The sequence below is a fragment of the Pan troglodytes genome, chromosome 5, assembly GCF_028858775.2.
Source record: "Pan troglodytes isolate AG18354 chromosome 5, NHGRI_mPanTro3-v2.0_pri, whole genome shotgun sequence".
Classification (NCBI taxonomy): Eukaryota; Metazoa; Chordata; class Mammalia; order Primates; family Hominidae; genus Pan; species Pan troglodytes.
In genome coordinates, this window is record NC_072403.2 from 121625470 (window position 1) to 121649507 (window position 24038).

The window sequence follows — 24038 nt, forward strand, 5'->3', positions numbered from 1 at the left end:
ATTTTTGTCTTTAGTTCTGTTTATATGGTGAGTCACATTTATTGATTTGCATATGTTGAACCAACCTTGCATCCTAGGGATAAAGCCTACTTGATCGTAGTGGATAAGCTTTTTGATGTGCTGCTGGATTCGATTTGCCAGTATTTTGTTGAGGATTTTTGCATTGGTGTTCACAAGGATATTGGCCTGAAGTTTTCTTTTTTTGTTGTATCTCTAACAGGTTTTGGTATCAGGATGATGCTGGCCTCATAGAATGAGTTAGAGAGGAGTCCCTCCTCCTCAGTTTTTTTGGAATAGTTTCAGTAGAAATGGTACTAGTTCTTCTTTGTACATCTTCTAGAATTCAGCTTGGAATCTGTCTGGACCTGGATTTTTGTTTTGTTGTTGTTGTTGTCATTTTTTGCTTGTAGGCTATTTATTACTGCCTCAGTTTCAGAGCTTATTACTGGTCTGTTCAGGGATTGAGTTTCTTCTTGGTTCAGTCATGGGACGGTGTATATGTCCAGGAATTTATCTATTTCTTCTAGATTTTCTAGTGTATGTGAATAGAGGTGTTCATACTATTCTCTGATGGTTGTTAGTATTTCTGTGGGGTCAGCGTTAATATCTCCCTTGTTGCTTCTGATTGTGTTTGTTTGAATATTCTTTCTTTACTAGTCTAGCCTCTGGTCTATATACTTTATTAGTTTTTCAAAAAAAAAATAGCTGCCAGATTCATTGACCTTTTGAATGGTTTTTCGTGTCTCAGTCTCCTTCAGTTCAGCTCTGATGTTGAGTATCCTTGTTAATTTTGTCTTGATGATCTGTCTACTATTGTCAGTGTGGTGTTAAAGTCTCCCTCTATTATTGTGTGGGAGTCTAAGTCTCTTTGAAGGTCTCTAAAAACTTGCTTTATTATGGCCGGGTGTGTGGCTTATGCCTGTAATCCCAGCACTTTGGGAGGCTGAGATGGGTGGATCACAAGGTCAGGAGATCGATACCATCTTGGCTAACACGGTGAAACCCCGTCTCTACTAACAAAATACAAAAAATTAGCTGGACGTGGTGGCAGGCACCTGTATTCCCAGCTACTCAGGAGGCTGAGGCAGGAGAATGGCATGAACCCAGGTGGAGCTTGCGGTGAGCCGAGATTGCGCCACTGCACTCCAGGCTGGGTGACAGAGCAAGACTCCATCTCAAAAAAAAAACAAAAAACAAAAAACTTGCTTTATTAATCTGAGTGTTCCTGTGTTGGGTGCATATATATTTAGGATAGTTATATCTTCTTGTTGAATTGAACCCTTTATCATTATGTAATGCCATTCTTTGTCTTTTTTTTTAAAGCTTTGTTGGTTTTAACTCTGTTTTGTCAGAAACTAGAATTGCAACCCCTGCTTTTTTCTGTTTCCCGTTTGCTTGATAGATTTTACTTTGTCCCTTTATTTTGAGCCTGTGGGTTTCATTGCATGTAAGATGGGTCTGTTGAAGACAGCATACTGATAGGTCTTAGTCCTTTATCCAGTTTGCCACTGTGTGCCTTTTAAATGGGGTATTTAGTCCATTTACATTCAAGGTTAGAATTGATACGTGTGAACCTATCATCAGGATGTTAGCGGTCATTTTGCACACTTGTTTATGTGGTTGCTTTATAGTGTCATTGGTCTGTGTACTTCAGGGTGTTTTTCTAGTGGCTGAGAATGGTCTTTCCTTTCCATATTTAGTGCTTCTTTCAGGAGCTCTTGCAAGGCAGTTCTGGTGGTAACAAATTCCCACAGCATGTTTGTCTGAAAAGGATGTATTTCTCCTTTGCTTACGAAGCTTGGTTTGGCTGCATATGAAATTCTGAGTTGGAAATTCTTTTCTTCAAGAAGGTGAATATTGGCCCCCAATCTCTTCTGGCTTTTAGGGCTTCAGCTGAGAAGTCCACTGTTAGTTTGATGGGCTTCCCTTTGTAGGTGACCTGACCTTTCTCTCTAGCTGCCTTTAACATTGTTTCTTTCATTTGGCCTTGGAGAATATGATGATAATGTGCCTTGGGGATGATCTTCTAGTGAAGTATCTGACTGGGGTTCTCTGCATTTCTTTAATTTGAATGTTGGCTTCTTTAGATGGGTTGGGGAATTTCTCATGGATGATATCCTGAAATATGTTTTCCAGGTTGCTTCCATTCTCTTTCTGGTATACCAGTGAGTCGTAGAGTCAGTCTCTTTACATAATCCCACATTACTCAGAGGGTTTGTTCATACCTTTTCATTCTTTTTTTTTCTCTATTCTTGTCTTATTTCAGAAAGCCAGTCTTCAAGCTCTGAGATTCTTTCCTCCGCTTAGTCTGTTCTGCTATTAGTACTTGTGATTACATTATGAAATTCTTGTAGTATGTTTTTCAGTTCTATCAGGTCAGAAATGTTCTCTATGCTGGCTATTTTGTCTGTCATGTTTTATCATGATTTTTAGCTTCCTTGGATTGGGTTTCAACATTTTCCTGTAGCTCAATGAACTTCATTTCTATTCCTATTCTGAATTCTATTTCTGTCATGTCAGCCATCTCAGCCAGGTTCAGAACCCTTGCTGGAGAAATAGTGCAGTTGTTTTGGAGGAAAAAAGGCACTTCTGGCTTTTTGAGTTGTCAGAGTTCTTGCACTGTTTCTTTCTCATCTTTGTGGGCTAATGTTTCTTCAATCTTTGAAGCTGTTGACCTTTATATGGCCTTTTTTTCTTTTATCCTATTTGATGACCTTAAGGGTTCGATTGTGGGATCAGGTGGATTCAGTCGACAGGTATTGTTTCTGGAAGATTATAGGGGGCCAACGTTCAGCTGCCAACTCCTGGACTGTGTGCTCTAACTCTGGAATACTCGTATTGGGCTCTGACTTTGTTCTCTGGCTCCTCGAGGTTAGGTATCCGATGCACTGAGGGTGCCAACGTGTAGTGACTGCTGGTCACTATGCTTTGATGGGTGGTGTCAGCCAAAGCATTTCATGGTGCGGTGGCGGTGGGATATGTCTTCATTCGCATGTGCCAGTGGCAGCGAAAGCATGGTGGCTGCAGCAGGGTGCCAGCAGGTGCCTGCCTCCATGTGAGCATTCACAGCAGCAGCAGAGGCAGCATGGCTGAGGGGGCGGGGGAGGCCCTGCTGGTGACTGTGCATGCAGTCATCATGGTGATCCTGTTAGCACAGGGGCAGGGCACTGGTAGGTGCAGGTCTATATACACTCTCTGTGTGCTGCAGGCAGTGGTGGTCACTGAGGGCTGGGGAAGGTCCACTGGCCTCTGTGCGTAGTTTCATTCCCATGGCAGCAATGGCACAGGGGTGGGATGAGGACGGGGCAGGCTGGCTCTGTGCCCACCAAGGCTCCAGCTGCAATGGCAGTGCAGCTGAAGGAGGGAGGTGGATTGCACCCCCAACTGCAGCAGTGGCAGGACAGGGTACATGCGCACACGTGCACTGGTAGGGCAAGGAAGACAAAACCCACCTGCGCACACACATGTTGGCAGAGTGATGTTGGAAGTGGCGGTGAGCCTGCGGGAAGCTGCAGTGGAGGGAGGGAGAGGGTGGGCTGCTGGGTGGCCGTGGGGGCCACCCCACTAGAGCTCTTCACCAATCAGGTGCCAGTCCACCAGCACAGGGTCTCTGATGCAGGCCCCCAGGACACCTAAGGCTTCCCTGCAAGCAGGGCTGGGGCCCTGGGAGAGAGGTCAGCAGACCAAGGGGTGCTCAGGTCGACTGTCCAGTCTGATGGGCAAGAGCGCCCTGCAGAGTTCAGGTCCGACAGTTCCCCTAGGGCTAAAGTCTCCTATGGGAACAAGTCAACCCTAGGGGGATGAGTGTCCCTGGCTGTGCTCCACTACAAATGCTCCCATACCAAACCCTCTGGGCTCTGCATAAGCCAGCGTGTTGCCCCTACCACTTCTCTGAGCAGCTCTTCCTGCCAACTCGAGTGTCTGTGATGGTCAGGGAGTCTCCTTCTGTCAGGATTCCAGAGGCCTTGGCGAGAGTAAGTTTCTCCTTACCAGTTCAACTCACCCATTCCCCCAGAGTCACTGGGGGCCAGGAATGAATGCCAGTGCATGGTAGTCCCATGCAGGGTTCCCAGCTTCTTCCCTCTTCAGCCCAGCTTCTGTGTCTTCCCTCCACCACTCTCAGTGCCTTCCCTCTGAAGATCTGTTAGGAGTGCTCCAGTTGTCCTGGTCCCTTGGTGGCAGCTGTTCCGCCTGGCTGCCTCTAGTCAGCCATCTTGCCCAGCACCCCTCCAGTATTTATTTAATAAGACTAATGTGATTGTGTTTAGTCAGAATGCTCCAAGGAACTGTTTTAGGAAGGAAAGAATGATGATAATTTCTTGTAGCTTATCTATAAAAGGTCATTTGGGAAGGACAACCATTTTAATCATTTATGGGACTTTGGGGTAGATTTTATAGTTACTATATTAAAGACATTTGCAGACATTTATGAAAATTTGTAAGTAGTTTTTTGATAAGCTGTCAGTACTTTAGTAGCTATAATTGCCTAAGCATTCCTAATTATATGTTGAGCTTTCGAATTTTTACCAGAGCTTCTTCCTGGTAAAGCTTAAACATCAGCCTCCAATCAGTTAGATTAATCTCTAAATTTATGACAATTAAATTCATCTGACCTGGTTACTGGGCACATTTCAGACATCAGACTGATCTTTATCATGAAACCACTAGGAATATTTTAATTTTAAAATTGACCTTTTGGAGTCAGCTTTTCTTTAATCTGCCAGTTATACATAACAGAAATATTTCTTTAAAAAGTAACCTGACTTTATTAATGTATTTAATTTCAAAAACTGAAGTGGTATAAAATGTGTATAGGGCAAAATGCCTTGATAAACTAATGACATTCCTTTTTATTTATAGAGATACTTTCTAGTTGGGAGCAATAATGCAGAAACGAAATATCGTGTCTTGAAGATTGATAGAACAGAACCAAAAGATTTGGTCATAATTGATGACAGGGTAAGTATCCTCCAAACCTGACTGCAAAAAAACTTTAATACCTGTTGTTTAAAGGACATGAAATATCCTTACAGTTTTTAGTGATATATTATTTTTATCATAAATCTAAAAGTTTCCGTTATTTTTCTTGGTTGGCTAGAATTTGAATCTCCAATCTGATTTCTAGAAATCACTGGTGTCAAGAAGTATGCCAGAATTATACTTTGCCCCTTGTTTTGACTTGTTTTCGAAAACACACTCTTAGGATAAGATAATGAGTATTGTTTCTTAAAGAGGGCTGACATTTTAAGGATTCAGTGTAACTTAATATTGCATCTGCCAAAGAGACGATCTGTTATGGTTCTTTAATATCAAGCTACTTGAAGTCAGGGAGGACTTCTATGCTACAGACTTTATTTTCCTCCTAAAAATCACCTCTAGGACCTTTACTGATGATTTGCTATACACTAAGGAAATGTTAAGCTGTTCTTATCCAGAGTTAGATTATCCAGAGTCAAGAATACAGAGGCTGGAATTCAGATGGCACAAAAACCTGAAGCTGTTAGTCAAAAGTGAAATACTATATGGTGGTTTGAACAGTTAAGTTTAACTTTTCACACAAAAGAACTCAAGTTATCTTTTGTGTTGAAATTCCTGTCTGTGAATATTTCGGAATTCATAAAGATTCCTGGTTTCTCAAATATGTAGTAACTACAGTGTGGAATCCATTTTCACTAAGCTACTTGTAACAAAACTATTTTCTGTGTTGTAATAATTTTAGATAAATTCTTTGTTATGATTTCCCATGCTACTCCTGGGGTCCATTCTACTCCCCACCTATCTGAGCATTTTTAACAATATAATGTAATGGTTCTTGGCTTTATTTGGAGATGGGAGCAATTGGTCAGAGAGCCCTTTGAAATGTTAAGAAAATCTATGGGCCTTCTTGTTAAAGATGCACATTTACTCAAAATTTTGCACATAGTTTTAAGGGATTCATGGACTCTTGAAATTTACCTGTAGATCCCTTAAATCTCTGCATCTCTGGTTTAGAGTATAAGGTTTGGACACTTTTTTTAGTATAGCAGCATGATCCAATAACCAACCTTAATTGCTAATGTTAAAGAACTTGTTAGCTTTTTAAAATTGTAGCTTACTTGTGTACTATTATATACTTCTGTATGAAATAGCTGATGATGCTTGTAGGTAACTTTTTAACTTTCAGGCACAAATAATAAATAATCTAAAGTCTAAGTACAACCTTACAGAGTAAATGTGCTTATTCTTAGCATGTCTATACTCAACAAGAAGTAAGGGAACTTCTTGGCCGCTTGGATCTTGGAAATAGAACAAAGATGGGACAGAAAGGATCCTCGGGCTTATTTCGAGCGGTTTCAGCTTTTGGTGTTGTGGGTAAGAAATCTGCCCCCCTTCTTACAATCTCTTGTTTTTTGTTTTTGTTTTCTCTACATAGACTACTTAAAGGAGTTTATAAGGCTATAAAGCTTTAAAATTATAATTACCTGTAGCTTTGGTTATTTAAAACTTCATTATCCATCAATCAGATAGCAAACAGCGTTTCTGTAGCATCTGCTTATGCACTTAGCACTGCTCAGTTTTATTTAGGATACAAACAAATATCAAAATGTTTTTGGCCTTTGAGGAAGTTGCTGTCTGTCTCATTGATGAATGAAAAAGTAAAAATTAGCTTGGACTGGACTGTAAACATCCACCCTGCCATTCATCAGCTGGAGTAACAAATCACGTAAAACTGGATTTAAAATTACTAGGAATTTCTCCTGAGGTTAGTCTATAGTTATAAAATGTCATAACCCCCTTCTTTGGATGACTGCTTTTTTTTTTTTTTTTTACTCACTGAGAAACTTTGGTTTCTAAAATCACAGACCATCAGAAACTTCACTGTTTGAAATTGTGTTAGTAAGATAAAACATCCCACATTTACTTGGACAACCCAAGTCACTGTGACACAGAGAAGCAGCTTTGGTTTACCAACTCAGGTGCAGAGCTTCAGAGACAAGGTTTCTGAACACAGTAGTCCATAGATATGATGATTCTGTTGTTTTCAAGGAAACAGGACCCTTGGTCCTAAGCTCCACCTTTCCCCCAATTCTGTAATAACTCCTTTACTTTAGCAAGATGCTCCATGGTTTCTCTGATATGCATTGTCCCTCCTTGTGGTGGATCAATAAACCTGTCTTTACTGTACTATGGGTTTGTCCCTGATTGGTCTGTGGCAGAGGACAAAATCCAATGTACATAAAACAACTCTAAGATTATAAGTAAGAGCCAAGCTGTGTAGTATGAATTAAATGGTGTTGGAGGTCACAGAAGAGGTAAATTACTTGGACCTGGAATGGCCAGGGAAGATTTCCTATAGTAGATGAGACTTGAGCTGTACCTTGAAGGAGGAACAAGGTATGGATAAATGCAGAGAAGAAAAGAGGGAACTCCAGTAAGGGTGACAGCAGAGGCACATGCATGAAGGTACCCAGAGGTGCTGGGAATGCTGGGGAGTAGTCAGGCAAGGCCAGATTGCTTTGGGCTTTGAAAGCCAAAGCAGGGGGCTATTGTATTTTAGCATCTCTGCTGCCAGCACCTTATTTTGAGTCTTTTTTTCTGTAAACACCTAGGAAATTATCTCTGTGTTTCTTAAACCTACTGGACTGTGTGTAATATTAAGTGGTTGTATTGGTTCGTTCTCGCATTGCTATAAAGAAATACCTGAGACTGGGTAATTTATAAAGAAAAGAGGCTTAATTGGCTCATGGTTCTGCAGGCTGTACAGGAAGCATAGCAGCTTCTGCTTCTAGGAGGCCCCAGGAAACTTACAATTATGGCAGAAGGGGAAGGGACAGCAGGTGTGTCTTAGATGACTGGAGCTTAATTAAGGAAGGGTGGGGGAGGTGCCACACATTTTTAAGCAACACTTTTAAGCAACCAGATCTCATGAGAACTCTGTATCACGAGAACAGCACCAAAGGGGTGGTTGTAAACCATTCAATCATCCACCCCCATGACCCAGGCACCTCCCACCAGGCCCCATCTCCAACAATGGAGGATTACAATGGAACATGAGATTTGTGTGAAGACACAAATGCAAACCATATCAGCGGTTTCTACAGATATTAACAAAATTAATATGGACTTGACTATGCTATATGTTTTCAGATTCTTATTTTGGGTCTTCTGTTTAGCACTTTCTATTTTGTGACTGTATGTCTATGAAAACTTTGATTATATTCTGCCATCCTTGGAGTTTGCTTTTCTAAGAATACTGTCGTTGCTCTTCATACGTAATCCCTTTAGGCTCATTTTGTGTGTTAGGTGGCTGCAGGGGAAGGTAAAGAGTAGTATAACATGACTGGTTTTTTCTCCTCAGGCCTGGCCCCTTTTCTATGCCTTTTGCTTAGTCTTGAGAAGGCCCTTGAGGTTACATGTTGAATGGATGAGTGTTTGTGGGAATGTGTATGTCTGTATGTGTCATGTGAGTTCATGTGCTTAAATGCCATAAATGCCAGTATGTTAAATTCCACTTTCAGTCCTGCTTATATTTTAAATTTAAGAAAAAAATACTGTAAATAAAATGTGTTTAAAATATAGTAGACTCTAATTTAAATAATAGTTACTTAATAGTTTAAGCTTAAATGTTGATACCTTATTACATTTTTTTTTTTTTTTTTTTTTTTTGAGACAGAGCCTTGCTGTGTCACCCAGGCTGGAGTGCAGTGGCGCGACCTTGGCTAACTGCAACCTCCACCTCCCGAGTTCAAGCCATTCTCGTGCCTCAGCCTCCCAAGTAGCTGGGATTACCAGCGTGCGCCACCATGCCTGGCTGGTTATTGCATTTTTTGTAGAGATGGGGTTTCGCCATGTTGGCCAGGCTGATCTCAAGCTCCTGGCCTCAAGCAATCTGCCTGTCTCAGCCTCCCAAAGTGCTGGGATTGCAGATGTGAGTCACTATGCCTGGCCACAACTTTTTTGATAGGCATTTCGTAATGTGTATATACTATTGAATGCCTTATTGGCCAAATTTTATTATTCAAAATTGAAGTTTTCTTGATGATTAAATGTAACAAAGTGAAAATCACTTATTGAACTGCGTGGGTTTTGTTTTGTGTGTTTGTGTCCGTGTGTGTGTGTTTTTTTTTTTTTTGAGACAGGACCTTGCTCTGTCATCTAGGCTGGAATACAGTGGCCAATCATAGCTCGCTGCAACCTCAACCTCCTGGGCTCAAATGATCTACCTGCCTCAGGCTCCTGAGTAGCTGGGACTACAGGCATATGCCACCACGCCCAGCTAATGTTTTTTCTTTTCTTTTTTTTTTTAGAGGTGGTGGTCTCACTTTGTTTTCCAGGCTGGCCTCAAACTGCTGAGCACAAGCAATCCTCCTGCCTTGGCCTCCCAAAGTGTTAGGATTACAGGCATAAGCCACCGTGCTCAGCCTGAACTGTGTTTAAAAATAGCTGTCCTTGGGTATTCCAGAGTTGTATTGGGCTGTTTGACTTTACATTAAATGGCCTCTAGACTGCTGGACTGTTTTGTTTTTTTTTAATACTTTGGTCACCTTTTATTGTTCTTGACATGTTTGCTTTTAGCATATTCCTAGCCTCATTTTTAATCTATTGATAACCAAGCTTGTAAAACTAGAACTTTTCTTTGAATCAATTGATAACCAAGTTTGTAACCAGACGTTTAATTTACACACAAGTTTTGGTTAATAAACTCTGGGTGAGGGCTGAAGGTGTCCCCATGTTTCTTTTAAAGGTGACATTCTTAGCTATTTCTGTTGAAGTTAGAGCCCTTTTAGCTTTGAGACTGTGCATGTATGGTGAAGTCACTGTAAGATTAACCTGCAAGTAAAGTAAGACAATAATGTACTGGTAAACATTTAGTATTTTTATGGAAATGTGCCTTATGTGTCCTACTTCAGTCATGTAAATAAAGTTAAGAATCCATGAAAAGTAAACAGGGAGTAATAAAAGTCTATGATTTTTCTAGTACAAGCTTAGAAATGTAGTGGATACTGAAATTATTAACACAAAATACTTATCTTTGAAAAATGTGTAGTCTAGTTGTTAAAATAACACGTGTGAAATGACTAGAATGGTTGTGTTCTATTCTGTGGCTAAAATATTTTCTTCACTAACTTTTTGAACATGCTGAATTGGTGGAAAATATTTTTGTTGGAATGTTTTGGATTGTTGTCATGGTTTATTTAGTACACGTCATGAGAATCTAGAACAATACTTCTCTAGGATCTGTAATAAAGGACCATTTTTCTCCCCCTCCCTCACATATATCACATGTTGCAGACCAACACCACATGTGACTTAAAACACGAGTTTAATACTATCCAAACTAGTCTATGCCCTGTGTGAGGGCAGATTCACTGATCATGCACACAGATGTTGTGGGGCAATCTAAATTGTTCTAAAGTTTCTAAATCCTTCCTCTCAATTTGTTTACTTGTCTTTTCATGGGCCAGTTCTGAAAGCTCATGGACCAGCACTGGTCCCTAGGCCATATTTTGAATATTACTGACCTAGAGGGTTTTCCTTGCTATAAACGGATTGATCCAGTCTTGTAGCTGCCTGGCCAATTCCTGATCTGTTCCTTTGTTATTTGACAGCCAGCAGGAAGTTTGGGAAACCACTGGATGGGATCGTGAGCATCCATCACTAAGTTGTTTTATGTGGTCCTAGGGCACATGAATGGAATGACCTATAGTCCATACTACTCAGTTCTGTTATCATCCCAGCTCCTTTTGATACATAGCCCTTAGGTATGTGTTCTTTTTCTGCCACTGTCGTCTGTCAGACGACACTCTTCTAAGCCTCTAGTATGTTGAAGGGGAGTGGCAAAATAAGAAGTGTCAATACGGTACACTGTGATGGACTAAGCTATTATTTAAAACAATACCCTTACAAATAGACTGCAGATCCAAGATAACAGTGAAAACACCAAAAAAGTGTGAGTCTCAGACTAGTTAGGGGGCAGTATGATTTGATAGTAAAGATGTCACTTTGGTTCCAGAGAGCTCTGTTGTACAAAGGCACTGGGTACCTTGTGGGGGGTTTTGGTCCTTCTCTGCTGGAGTGCTGTTCTCACTGGAGGCTTTCAAGATAATAGCTGGCTGGCATGGTGACCCCCCATACAGGATATTACACTATTCCCTGTTAGTGGGCTGATGAGGGTCCTCTCCAGCCACCAGAATTGCATACTACTCCATTCTCTCATATTGTCCTTTTTAATATACTTTGCTTGGCTTCCCTCTCAAGTGACACAGCCTTTTTTATTTTGGAGAGAGAAATCACTTTTGCATGACGACCATCATCTTGTCTTCTGGAAAGTACTCAGTGAAATTGGTCTGGGGTCAGAAGTACATAGAATGAAGATGAAGAAACTTGTTCTGGTGTTCATCATGTTAGAGGGATGAACAGGCTGATTCTTGGTGGATGTCTATGCCAAACTGAAGCCTTTAATTGTTGAGAGACATTTCCAATTGGTAGTAACAAGGAAGTGGAAAATAATCTCATTTATAATATACTGAAGCCATTTGTGCTGGAAGAAGAGTGTCTCTTTTGTGCAGTATGTTTACTTTCCCTTATACAAATTATGAAGGGAAGTGTAGAATGATATAAATAGCCTGGCGCTAAAAACATAAAATTAAAATTCAATTAGAATGCAGGTTGAGAGAAATTATTACTAAGAATTTTTATCTAAAAAATAAATATACAGTAAGAATAAAAGGAAAACTAATTTATCTTGTAAATATTTATTATTTAATCCCAATTACATTCCATTTTTAAGTTTTTTGGTGTGTGTGCTGCTTCTGAAATGCTTACTTTTGTAAGTTTTATATTTCTGAAAGGATGACTACTTCCTAAGTTGCTTTTAGTGAAGTTGTCATCAGCTTTTTTTTTTTCCTTCCTTCCCATTCCTGTGTCCTTCAACTTTAGTGAGGTCATTTTTGGCTAGTCTCTAACCTTTTTTAAAAAACACTTTGTGTTTTGTGGATTTCTAAAATACAAATATTTTTCATTATTTTAATAGCATTTTTTTCGCAGTGGCATGGCCGATAAGATTCTTGAGGCATCTTTCCATTATAGATTTCAGCTCATTTATGTTAATGTATTCAATTAGTCATTCTTTTTTCATCAGCTGAGAATAGCAAGACATAGATCATAGGTATTTGCCAATTCTAGAGCAAAAATTCAGACAGAGCACCAGGATCCTAGCTTAGACTTTATAGACTATAACACTCTGAGAGAGAGACACACACACACATACAGAGAGAGAAACAAAGAGAATGTATGTGTAAGAAAGTTCATTTTGAAAGATAGCTAGATATAAGATTCTTATATATATATATATTTTAGTACTTTATGGCATCCCTCTTCATTCTGGCTTTCATTGCTTCTGATGAGAAGACAGCTGTATATGACTGTATCTAGCTTGCCCTGTGAGTGAGTGAGCTGGGCAGGGATGGGACCTTGTGTTCTTGGCCTGACATGCCTGGAGTAGAGCCTCTACCCTGTGAGTCGGTGCTTGGTTGAAGGAAGGAGCCCAGACCTTAGCCATGCTTGCCTGGAATAGAGCTTTTACAACACAGAGTTGGTGGGGATGAGAAAAGCTGGTGGCCTACCCCTCATGAGCAGCAATTGTGGTCCTAGACTGGGAGCTGGAGAGAGAGGAAGGAGCCCTGCCTTCTTGGCTGCACCTGCCCAGAGTAGATATCCTGTCACGCTGAACTGGGAGGCAGTGTGGAAGGGGAGCAGGCCATGATCCAAATGCCACAGACTTGCTGTTCTTAACAAGATTTATTAGATTTTCTTGGATAAATGTTTCTCCACTTTCTGTATGCCCTTAGGGCAGTTTCCAGAAACTTTTAATGTTTTCCTTTGTTTTTATTATTTTTACTAGTTATGGTTGTTTTCCTAGGAAAGAGTCTGCTGAGCTCCTTGCATTGCTATTTCAGAAGTGTCCCCTCTTCCCCACCACCAAGAAAGTTAGTTTTAACTCCCAAAGCAAAGTTCAGGGAACCTGAAAGTTTTTGACCAAGATTGTATGGCAACTAGTGTGTTGCTGAGAATATAATGCTGCTGAACATTAATGTATATGGCTCTTTCTTTAGTCACCAATATAGAACCTCTATATTCTAATGATCTGACATAAAATATAACTCTATTTATAACTCTCCAATATTCATTTAAAAACTGAACTATCAGAAATGATATTTGTGGAAGATTGCATGAAGGATATGTAATTTACTTGATACATTGTTTTGTTTGCCCAACCTATTCACTTTCCAGGGAACTGGCACCATGTCCCCTGGCCTCATCTAGGCCACCTAGTTATCATATAAAATGGCTTCCAATGCTGCATGATTCTATTTTTTGGCCATAGTTGATTGGGCCTGGGCTGGGCACCTGACCCAAGTTGGGTCGGTCCAAGTTCTTCCCCAGGAATTCTGAAATTGAACTTGATAAAAATGTCCTTTTCTTCCCAGTAAAGGTTTTGGATGGAAAGCCCAGAGCTGTCAGCAGTTGTGTTTCCTACCACATGATCCAGAGAAGTGGAGGAGCTTGGTCTATGGAGAGAGAGAAGAATGGAGTAGATGTTCAGAAACATATCTTGACTAGGCTTTTTCTGAGGCCCAGTCACACTGTTTCCCATGTGTGGAATGGATCACTTCAGGATCCTTAATATAAATTCCTTTTTTTAGTTTAAGCTGGCTCAAATTGGTTTTTGACATTAATTATCAAGAGTCCATGAAGTTTGTTCTTTTGGGCAATATTTCCCAAAATATGTTCCTCAGAACGTATATCCATTGGTTTTTGTTGTTGTTGTTTTAAGGCAGGGGGTGGGAGGAGGTTCCATGAACAAACGAATCTGGAAAGGCACTTGGTTTTTATCTCCCATCAAGATTCACGGTGTACTTTAGCACAGTCCTATAAGGTTCTCAGGATTTTTGTTTTAAGTTTCTTAGTCCAGTATTATTTGCTCACTGCCACTCCTCTCCCCACTGGGATTCCATTAACTAATATTTCATGGAGAACACATTTGGGGAAATGTTACCAGAGATACTTAGATTTTTATCTTCAGATGAAATTAGACCTCTGTTCAGCTGTGTACCTTGCCTGCATTCTTTTAGTTTGTAAAGAATTACATTTATTGAATTGTGCCTTGGCATATGAAACAGCATTGAGAAATGTGTCCTTGACATCGCTGGAGAATTCTCCTGAGGTTGTTCTCTACAGCACATATCTTTTTATGTGGACTCACTCTGAAATTGTCTCCCAGTTCTTGTAACTACTGTAGCTTCTCCAAGTAGTGGTTTAGTTTTTATCTTTCAGCCACTGTGCATGGTATAATTGGATGTGTGTTGCTCTTTGCATTATCTGTTAGAAAATGGAGAGCCAAATGTGGGGAATAGTACATAGGATCTTAAGATGCATTCTTATGTACAACTTTTATTCTTGGACTCATCTTACTATGTTTTTAAACATTATTTCCTTTACTGTAATTTCCTCTTCAGTTTTATAATCCTTTGTGTGTATGTGTGTGTGTGTGTGTGTACATATATATATATATTTAATTTTGGTAAAAAACAGAATTTACTGTCACAATCATTTTTAAGTGCACAGTACAGCAGTGTTAACTGTATGCATCTTGTGCAACAGATCTTGAGAATTTTTTCATCTATGCAAAACTAAAGCTCTACACCCATGGAACAACAACTCCTCTTAATCTTATATCTATTTGTGCTTAAGGCACCTCAGTCCTATTTGCAGTGAGACTAAGAGGAATGAATGAATTAAATTGTTTAGAGTAATTTTTTTTTTAATTTAAGTTCTGGGATACATGTGCAGAATGTGCAGGTTTGTTACATAGGTATACACACGTGCTGTGGTGGTTTGCTGTACCTATCAACCCACCATCTAGGTTTTGAGCCCCACATGCGTTAGGTATTTGTCGTAATGCTCTTCCTCCCCTTGCCCCCACCCCTCGACAGGCCCTGGTGTGTGATGTTCCCCTCCCTATGTCTATGTGTTCTCATTGTTCAGCTCCCACTTATGAGTGAGAACATGCTGTATTTGGTTTTCTGTTCCTGTGTTAGTTTGCTGAGAATGATGGTTTCCTGCTTCATCCATGTCCCTGCAAAGGACATGAACTCATCCTTTTTTATGGCTGCATAGTATTCCATGGTGTATATGTGCCACGTTTCCTTTATCCAGTCTATCATTGATGAGCATTTGGGTTGGTTCCAAGTTTTTGCTATTGTAAATGATGCTGCAGTAAACATATGTGTGCATGTGTCTTTATAGTAGCATGATTTCTAATCCTTTGGGTATATACCCAGTAATGGGATTGCTGGGTCAAATGGTATTTCTGGGTCTAGATTCTTGAGGAATCACCACACTGTCTTCCACAATGGTTGAACTAATTTCCACCAAAAGTGTAAAAGTTTTCCTGTTTCTCCACATCCTCTCCAGCATCTGTTGTTTCCTGACGTTTAAATGATTTCCATTCTAACTGGTGTGAGATGGTATCTCATTGTGGTTTTGATTTGCATTTCTTTAATGATAAGTGATGATGAGCTTTTTTTCATATATTTGTTGGTCGCATAAATGTCTTCTTTTGAGAAGTGTCTGTTCATATCCTTTGCCCACTTTTTGATGGGGTTGTTTGTTTTTTTCTTGTAAATTTGTTTAAGTTCCTTGTAGATTCTGGATATTAGCCCTTTGTGAGATGGAGAGATTGCAACAATCTTCTCCCATTCTGTAGGTTACCTGTTCACTCTGATGATAGTTTCTTTTACTGTGCAGAAGCTCTTTAGTTTAATTAAATCCCATTTGTCAATTTTGGCTTTTATTGCCATTGCTTTTGGTGTTTTAGACATGAAGTCTTTGTCCACGCCTGTGTCTTGAATAGTATTGCCTACGTTTTCTTCTAGGGATTTTATGGTTTTAGGTTTTATATTTAAGTCTTTAATCCATCTTGAGTTAATTTTTGTATAAGGTGTAAGGAAGGGGTCCAGTTTCAGTTTTCTGCATATAGCTAGCTGGTTTTCCCAGCACCATTTATTAAATAGGGAATCCTTTCCCCATTGCTTGTTTTTGTCAGATTTGTCAAAGATCAGTTGGTTGTAGATGTGTGGTGTTATTTCTGAGGCCTCTGTTCTGTTCCATTGGTCTATATATCTGTTTTGGTACCAGTACCATGCTGTTTTGGTTACTGTAGCCTTGTAGTATGGTTTGAAGTCAGGTAGTGTGATGCCTCCAGCTTTGTTCTTTTTGCTTAGGATTGTCTTGGTGTCTTGGCTATGCGGGCTCTTTTTTGGTTCCATATGAAATTTAAAGTAGTTTTTTCTATTTCTGCAAAGAAAGTCAATGGTAGCTTGATGAGAATAGCATTGAATCTATAAATACTTTGGGAAGTATGGGCATTTTCACAATATTGATTCTTCTTATCCATGGGCATAGAATGTTTTTTCATTTGTTTGTGTCCTCTCTTACTTCCTTGAGCAGTGGTTTGTAGTTCTCCTTTAAGAGGTCTTTCACGTGCCTTGTAAGTTGTATTCCTAGGTATTTTATTCTCTTTGTAGCAATTGTGAATGGGAGATCACTCATGATTTGGCTCTGTTTACAGTAATATTTTTAAGTGAGATAAATGTCAGTATAGATAGTCTTAGAGAATAATTCTAAGACACCTGAAAATTTGTATGGCTATAAATCATAGAAATAATAAAGTGAGAAATGTATCAAAGGTCTTTGGCCTTTTAAATAGGCATCTAAAAGCCATTACTAAGTTTATAAAGCATATTTCTCTTTATTTTTTGTTGCATAGGTTTTGTCAGGTTCTTAGAAGGCTATTATATTGTGTTAATAACTAAAAGGAGGAAGATGGCGGATATTGGAGGTCATGCAATCTATAAGGTCGAAGATACAAATATGATCTATATACCCAATGATTCTGTACGGGTTACTCATCCTGATGAAGCTAGGTATGTATGGTGGTAACTACCTTTTTTTTTTTTGGAGACAAGGTCTTGCCCTGTTGCCCAGGCTGGAAGGCTGGAATATAATGGCATGGTCATAGCTTGCTGTAGCCTTGGCCTCCCAGGCTCAAGTACTTTTTTTTAATGTCGTAGATCAGGTAGAAAACAAAATACAGTTTAGATATTACGAATGTTATGTAAAAAGATCAAATGTTGGCTCAGAATTTTAGAACTTTTGTTAAGAGCTGTTAAAAACCTCCATTATAGCAATTGGCAAGAATCAACAATGGCTACTATTAGGTGAGAGGTTGTTATTGAGGAATAGAATAATCACATAGTCCCAACATTTTAAACTCCATGGATCTCTTTGTTATTTACAGAGGAATAAGTATTTTTATGATGAAAAAAACAGCAGACATTCTTATCCAAATAATCAAACTTCGCATCACCAATAATGAAACAAAACTGACATTGTTTGACTCTCAGTGGGAAGGACACAGTTTACCTTAGTAGTTAAATATTGCTAAAAATATTTAACTTGAATCTAAGCATGGGGAAATAATCAGATAAATACATACCACTGGACTTCCTGCAAGATAACTGGCCTAGATTCTTAAAAGAATGTAAAAGTCATCAAAGACAAAAAACAAAGGACTGTTCCAGATTTTTAAACAGACGTGACAACTAAATGCAGATTTTGGTCGGATCCTGGGTTAAAAGTGCATGTACTTGTACACACATCCTCACACAAAGATCTAAAGGGCTTTATTTGGACAGTTTGTATGTGGACTACATACTAGTGATCTTGAATCAGTATTTAAATTTGGAGTATAATAATGGTTTGCGGTTACTGAGGAGATTGTCCTTGTTTATAACAGATACATGCTAAAATATTTAGGAGTGAAGTGTCATGATGTCTGCTACTTACAGTCAAGTGGTTTAGAAAAATAAAATGTACTTGTATATTTAAAGAGAGATAATATTTGTTTGTGTGTTTAAGGAGAGAGCGCTAAAAGTGAATTCAGAAGAAGGGCATAGTGGTGTTAATTGTACTTTTTTTTCCCTGCAATTTTTCCTGTATATCTGAAATGTTCAAAAGTTTTGGAGGAATTATTGGAACCTTGGAAACGTGGGAAAAGCTATTAACAAATTGATAAAATTGTAAAGGTTGAATTGATTTAATATTATGAAGATTAAAATGAAACAAAGAAATATTTATGAGTTTTTAGGATAGGTAACAGTTTAGATTTTAATTATATCCTGTACTTTTGTAGTGTTCCAATACATGAACCAAAATTTAAAGGTGATGCAGCCCTGTTGCTTGAGACCATCTTAGACAGTGGTTTTCTGGGCCCTTGTGATGTTGCTTTTGATGATGATTTGGAAGGGGGTTATTAGAAAATAATTTGTTTCATTTGAGGATAAGTACAGTTTATCAGAGTAGACCTTTTTCTTGCACTAACTGAAAAAAGTTATATCTGATACAGCTGATAGGAAGGCCTGCCTATACAGTGTATTGACTAAAAGTGAATCAGATTGACCAGAGCATGCGAATCCAGGGATAGGAAAAGTTCAAGAAGTTAATATTGTTTATAAGTCTCATCTTTATGATACTTTAGCCAAGAATGCTAATACAAATTATGTTATTGTATACAGTGATTTGGATATCTTTAAAGAGTAAAATTATGAGTAATAACATGTAGTAAATGGACTTATTCAGAATAAGATACAATTATATTAATAGTTTTTTATAGGTAAACTGAAGTAATATTACTAAATAGGAAAAACTTTTAACACTTATAAAACTATATAATCCAATAGTGTATCTAAGCAAAACTATTTGGTAAAATATTTGGAAATAAAATACAGTACTATTAAACATTTCATACATAATGTTTATCTCTGTAATGCATGATTGTTATCAATGTTAGAAAATTTACTAGAACAGTTCACCACATTAAAATATTGCTGGAAAAATTATCTTCTTAATGTTTGCAGAAAACATATTTGACAAAATTCAATACCCATTTGTGATAAAAGGTTTTAGCAAACTAGGAATATAAGCAGACTTTCTTAGTCTGATAAATGATACCTATTAAAAACCTATATCCAAAATTGTTCTTTGAAGTGAAACTTTAAAAGCATTACTTTTAATCAAGGTAAGGAACAATACAGAGGTATCTGCCGTCACTACTAACATTCAGCCTCATACTGAAAGTCCCTAGGCAGTGCCACAAGACTAGAAAAATAAGGCATAAAGCTTGAAAAGAAAAATTACTGTCATTATGCAAACAGCATCATTTCCTACTTGGAAAATTTGAGAATATCTACAAATTCTCAGAACTGATGAAAGAGTTCAGTAAGGTGACTAAGAAAAGATGGCTGGGCATGGTGGCTCACGCCTGTAATCCCAGTATTTTGGGAGGCTGAGGTGGGATGATTGAGCCCAGGAGGTTGAGGCTGCAATGAGCCATGTTTGTGCCACTGTACTCCAGCCTGGGTGACAGAGTGAGACCCTGCCTCAAAAAAAAAAAAAAAAAAAAAAGATTAAAAGAAGAAAAAAGAAAAGATCAACATGTAAGACATACAGGAACCAGTAATATTTCCACACACTAGCAGTAACGAACTAGAAAATGTATAAGGTACCTGCCAATAAATATAACAAAAGCTATCCAAAACCTTATGGAAAAAACTTCAAACATTATTAAAAGATTTTTTAAATCTCTAAATAATTGGAGAGATGTCCCTTTTTCATGGATGAGGCTTGATATCTTGAAGATGTTAGTTTTCTCCAAAATTAATTTATAATTTTTTTTTCTTGAGACAAGGTCTCACTCTGTTACCCAGGCTGGAGTGCAGTGGTGCAATCTTGGCTCACTGCAGCTTTGAACTCCTGAGCTCAAGTGGTCCTCCCACCTCAGCCTCCCCAGTAGCTGGGACTACGGACACATGCCACCACGCCTGACTAATTTTTGTATTTTTGGCAGAAATAGGGTCTTTCTGTGTTGACCAGGCAGGTTTTGAACACCTGGGCTCAAACAATCCTCCCACCTTGGCCTCCCAAAGTCCTGGGATTACAGACATGAGCCACAGGGCCTGGCCAATTTATAAATTTAATGTAACATTGATCCAGATTCCAAGAGGATGTTTTGAGAATGGAACTTGATATGATTTTAAAAGTCATATGGAAAAGCAAATGTCTAAGCATGGTCCAGACAATTTAAACAAGAAAAACAAGAAGGGATAAAGTCAACAAGATGGTAAGACCTATAATAATTAAGATAATCAGGTAGTAAGCTATAGTAAATAAGACTGCTAAGTATTGGTGGAGGAATTGATGGGGGTCAATGAACAGTGTTGAGAAAGCCTAGAAAAAGATCCATTTTATGTGGCAAACTGGAATATGATAGAGTGAGCATTACAAGTCATTGGGGGAAAAGATGGGATAAATAGTGTTGGTTTTCCAGTTGGACAAAAATGAAATTTGATTCCATTCTCTGATAATATTCAGGAAGCAATTCCAGAAGTACAAAGATAATTTTAAGAAAATAAAGGTAAATATTTTTATAATCCTGGTATGGAAAAGGATTTTACAAACAAAATACAAAATGCGTAAACCATAAGGCAAACAATGCTATATTTGATACTGTAAATATTCAAAATGTATTTATAATCTAGACAAATTTTAGGAAACAAGCAGCAGTCTGAAAGTAGATATTTGTAACATATAACAATGATTATTATTTAGAATGTGGGAAGAATTTCTACAAATCAGTGAGAAAAAAATAAGCAACATAACTGAAAAATGGTTAAAAGGAACAGGCAGCTCACAGTAGAGGTTCTGAACCTTACCTAGTAATTTGGGAAATGCAAATTAAAAAGGTACCATTTTATTCTCATTAGTCAGTTTGGGAATAATCAGAATATCTGCTGTCATCAAATTATAGCAGAGATGTGGGAAATGAGTTGTATACTATGAGTTATACACTATGAGTTGGAGTGATATTTTAACCACTTAGAAGAACACTTTGGCAATTCCAGCATAATTGAAAATGCACGTTATCTACAGTGCACAGTGGTTCTTGTTTCCATGTATCTGCCCTAGAGAAACTCTTGCACATGTGTATGGGAAAACATGCATGGGATGCTCTTGGCAGCATTGTATCTTATAGTGGAGAACTAGGAAGAACCTAATGGTCTATCAGCAGACAATGGATAAATAAAGTGTGTCATGTGTAGTTGGCTTTCCTTATCCATGGGTTCCACCTCTGTGAATTCAACCAACCACAGATTGAAAATACTTGAAAAAAATTGTGTCTGTACTGAACATGTACAGATGTTTTTCTTGTCATTATTCCCTAAACAATAGAGTATAACAACTATAGAATTACGTAGCATTTACATTGTATTAGGTATTAGAAGTAATCTAGAGGTAATTGAGAGTATACAGGAAGATGTGTATTGTGCGTTATGTGCAAATACTATGCCATTTTATATCAGGTGCTCGAGCATCTGCAGATTTTGTTATCTGAGGGAGGACCTGAAACCAATCCCCCACAGATACCGAGGGATGACTGTATATAGTGAAGACCAAACATTGATTACAAAGTGAACAAATTAAATCTATAACTTTCGACGTAACTAGGTTTCAAAAAATGAGTGAAAAAAGTAGGACAGTATACAAAGTTTGTAATGATTTGCATACACATTTTAAATATACAATATAATGCTATGTATTATTTAAAGATGGCTCTAATGTGATAAAAGTAAAGAGATGCATGGACTGGAAGGATTCACATCAGTGACAGGAAAATGGTTGCATTTGGAGCGAGAGAACAGGACTGGGGAAGTCTAAAGGGAATGTTAACTTTTTAAATTGTTTGTTATTTATCTTAAAAAGGTTGAAATAGATATTTTAAAATGTGAACACTTATTAATCATGAGTTACAGAAATGTGAACATTTTATTCTATACCTTTTTTGGTGTAAAAACTTACCAACTTAAAATTGTGGTGACCCACATTGCGCTTGTTGTTGTTGCTCTCCTCTCTCCATCCTCAAAGCATTTGCAAAGCATGTTGTAAAAGCAAAAACAGCATTTACTTCTGTCTTGCCCAAAGTCTGCTGTGCCCCCTACATGTAGATGCACGACTTTGCCTCTCACTGGCATAATCAGTGGTAAGGAACAGCCAAACTATAAAGTTAAAGGTCTCCAAAGGGATGATCAACAGACCTAGAATTGCTTTGGATGTAATCTAGATATGGTTTGAATTCCTCAGCTTTAATGAGCATATTTACAAATATAAATGTACATATGGGTTCATGTTAAACTGTGAGAAATAATAGTATTGGACAAATGAAATGTACTTTTTTTTTTTTTTAGGTATCTACGAATATTTCAAAATGTGGACCTATCTAGCAATTTTTACTTTAGGTAAGTGTGAGGTTAGTTTTGCTCCTATCAATCACATAAACTTTTATATTATTTTGCAGCGGGTAAAAGCAGAATGAGAACATAGTAGTACTTCTGTTTCTTTTTAGTCAACTTGTTTTATCTAAAAGCATTAAAATATGGCTATTTCTTCCTTTTAAAAATCTTATATTTGAAAATCCAAATGGATAAATTAAAGGATATTTATTCTCATTATAAAAATCATCGTTGTTTTAGGTAGGACTTAATGTATTTTAAAGAAATATTCTCATTTTGTAATCTTAAATTACAAAAATGAAATTTACATTCAGCCTGTAGTAAGAGTTGTAACAATTTCATTGTTCAACTTTTAGTAAATAATCTGGCAAAATTGGGTAAAAATAAATTAAAAATAGGAAGAACTGTTGCAATACTGGTGTACTGCTGGTGGCATTGTAAATTAACAGTTTCCTGAATGGCATTGAACATATATGAAAATATGTCCTAAGAAAATAACCAGGAGCAAAAATACAACTCTCCATTGGTAAAGAGACATTTATTGCTTCTCTATTTATAATAGCCCAAACAAGCAAACCAGATAATCCCGGGACATCCCAAATATTGATAATTGAAGAACAGGCAAGTAGATTATTACAGCATCATGATAAGTATTTTACTACCATTGATGTGACCAGTATGTGGGCCTGATAGATGCAATTATTGTGATAGATGGAAAATTCTATCAGCTATAATATCCAAAATAAAAACAGAACACAGTAAGGACTTGAGTCATAAGGACTAAAGGAGGACCTAGAGCATTTGTAGCTGTTGGTGTTACATACTACTGACAGGGTGCTTTGCATTAAAAATTATTTTAAATTATTAATATAGTTAACTATTTCTTTATGAAACAAAGAAAAACATGTCTACTACATGGGGTGAATTATGTCTTTATTGATGCAAACCTGAAGGAAGTTGATTATTTTAACAGAAATGGAGTGAAGGGCTCCTAAAGAAATAGTTTTTACTTCCACACACGTTTATTGAATGTATATTTTCATTGTATTTTTCGCCATCTTCTAGTTTTCAGTCTTTATGCCTAACTTTGTAGTGTTTGTGAATTATTATTGAAGCTCAGTGCTATTGTTAGAAATGGGCTTCTTCTTCATATTTCTCAGTTTTGTCTGTATTTTTATACTCAGTTGTGATCAAGTCATTCTATAAGTAAATACATGTAGGTTAAAGTTTTTGTGCCTCATAAGTAGGCTTTTAAAAAGGTTATAATATATTCTTAAGACTCTCTAGAAAAAAGGAATTGTTTTAAATAGAAATAATTGATTGTTAAAAATCAGAAACCAACTTCTTAATATAGCTTTTATCCCTTTGAGATTAGATGCTGTTAAAATGAATGAATCCATCAAGCAAATGTGATACAATTGAACTTCACAGATGAAACAAATCAATTTCAATCAAATTATATGAATAAATAATAATTAAAATAATGTGTGTGACTCTCCAGACACAATTGTAACCATTTTAAAATATGACTAAAATACTTTAAAAACAAATTTGTATAAAATATTCAAAATACCTTCTGAAATTCTGTGCTAAAAATATATAGCTAGGCTCCTTTAGAGTTTCTAGTAAAAACTGGAAAGCCCCCTCAAC

The 24038-nt window shown here is 37.7% G+C and overlaps 1 protein-coding gene across 3 annotated transcripts in view; it reads left to right on the top strand.

The window, feature by feature from the left end:
- The window catches only part of FIG4 (FIG4 phosphoinositide 5-phosphatase), a 134860-nt gene that overhangs the window by 19827 nt on the left and 90995 nt on the right, over nucleotides 1-24038 (top strand). For all 3 annotated transcript variants that reach the window (NM_001114624.2, XM_063811944.1, XM_016954680.3), the window contains 4 exons: nucleotides 4861-4959; nucleotides 6228-6351; nucleotides 16811-16967; nucleotides 22344-22394. In NM_001114624.2, coding sequence (NP_001108096.1) covers nucleotides 4861-4959; nucleotides 6228-6351; nucleotides 16811-16967; nucleotides 22344-22394 — 431 coding nt within the window. The remainder of the gene's footprint in view (nucleotides 1-4860; nucleotides 4960-6227; nucleotides 6352-16810; nucleotides 16968-22343; nucleotides 22395-24038) is intronic.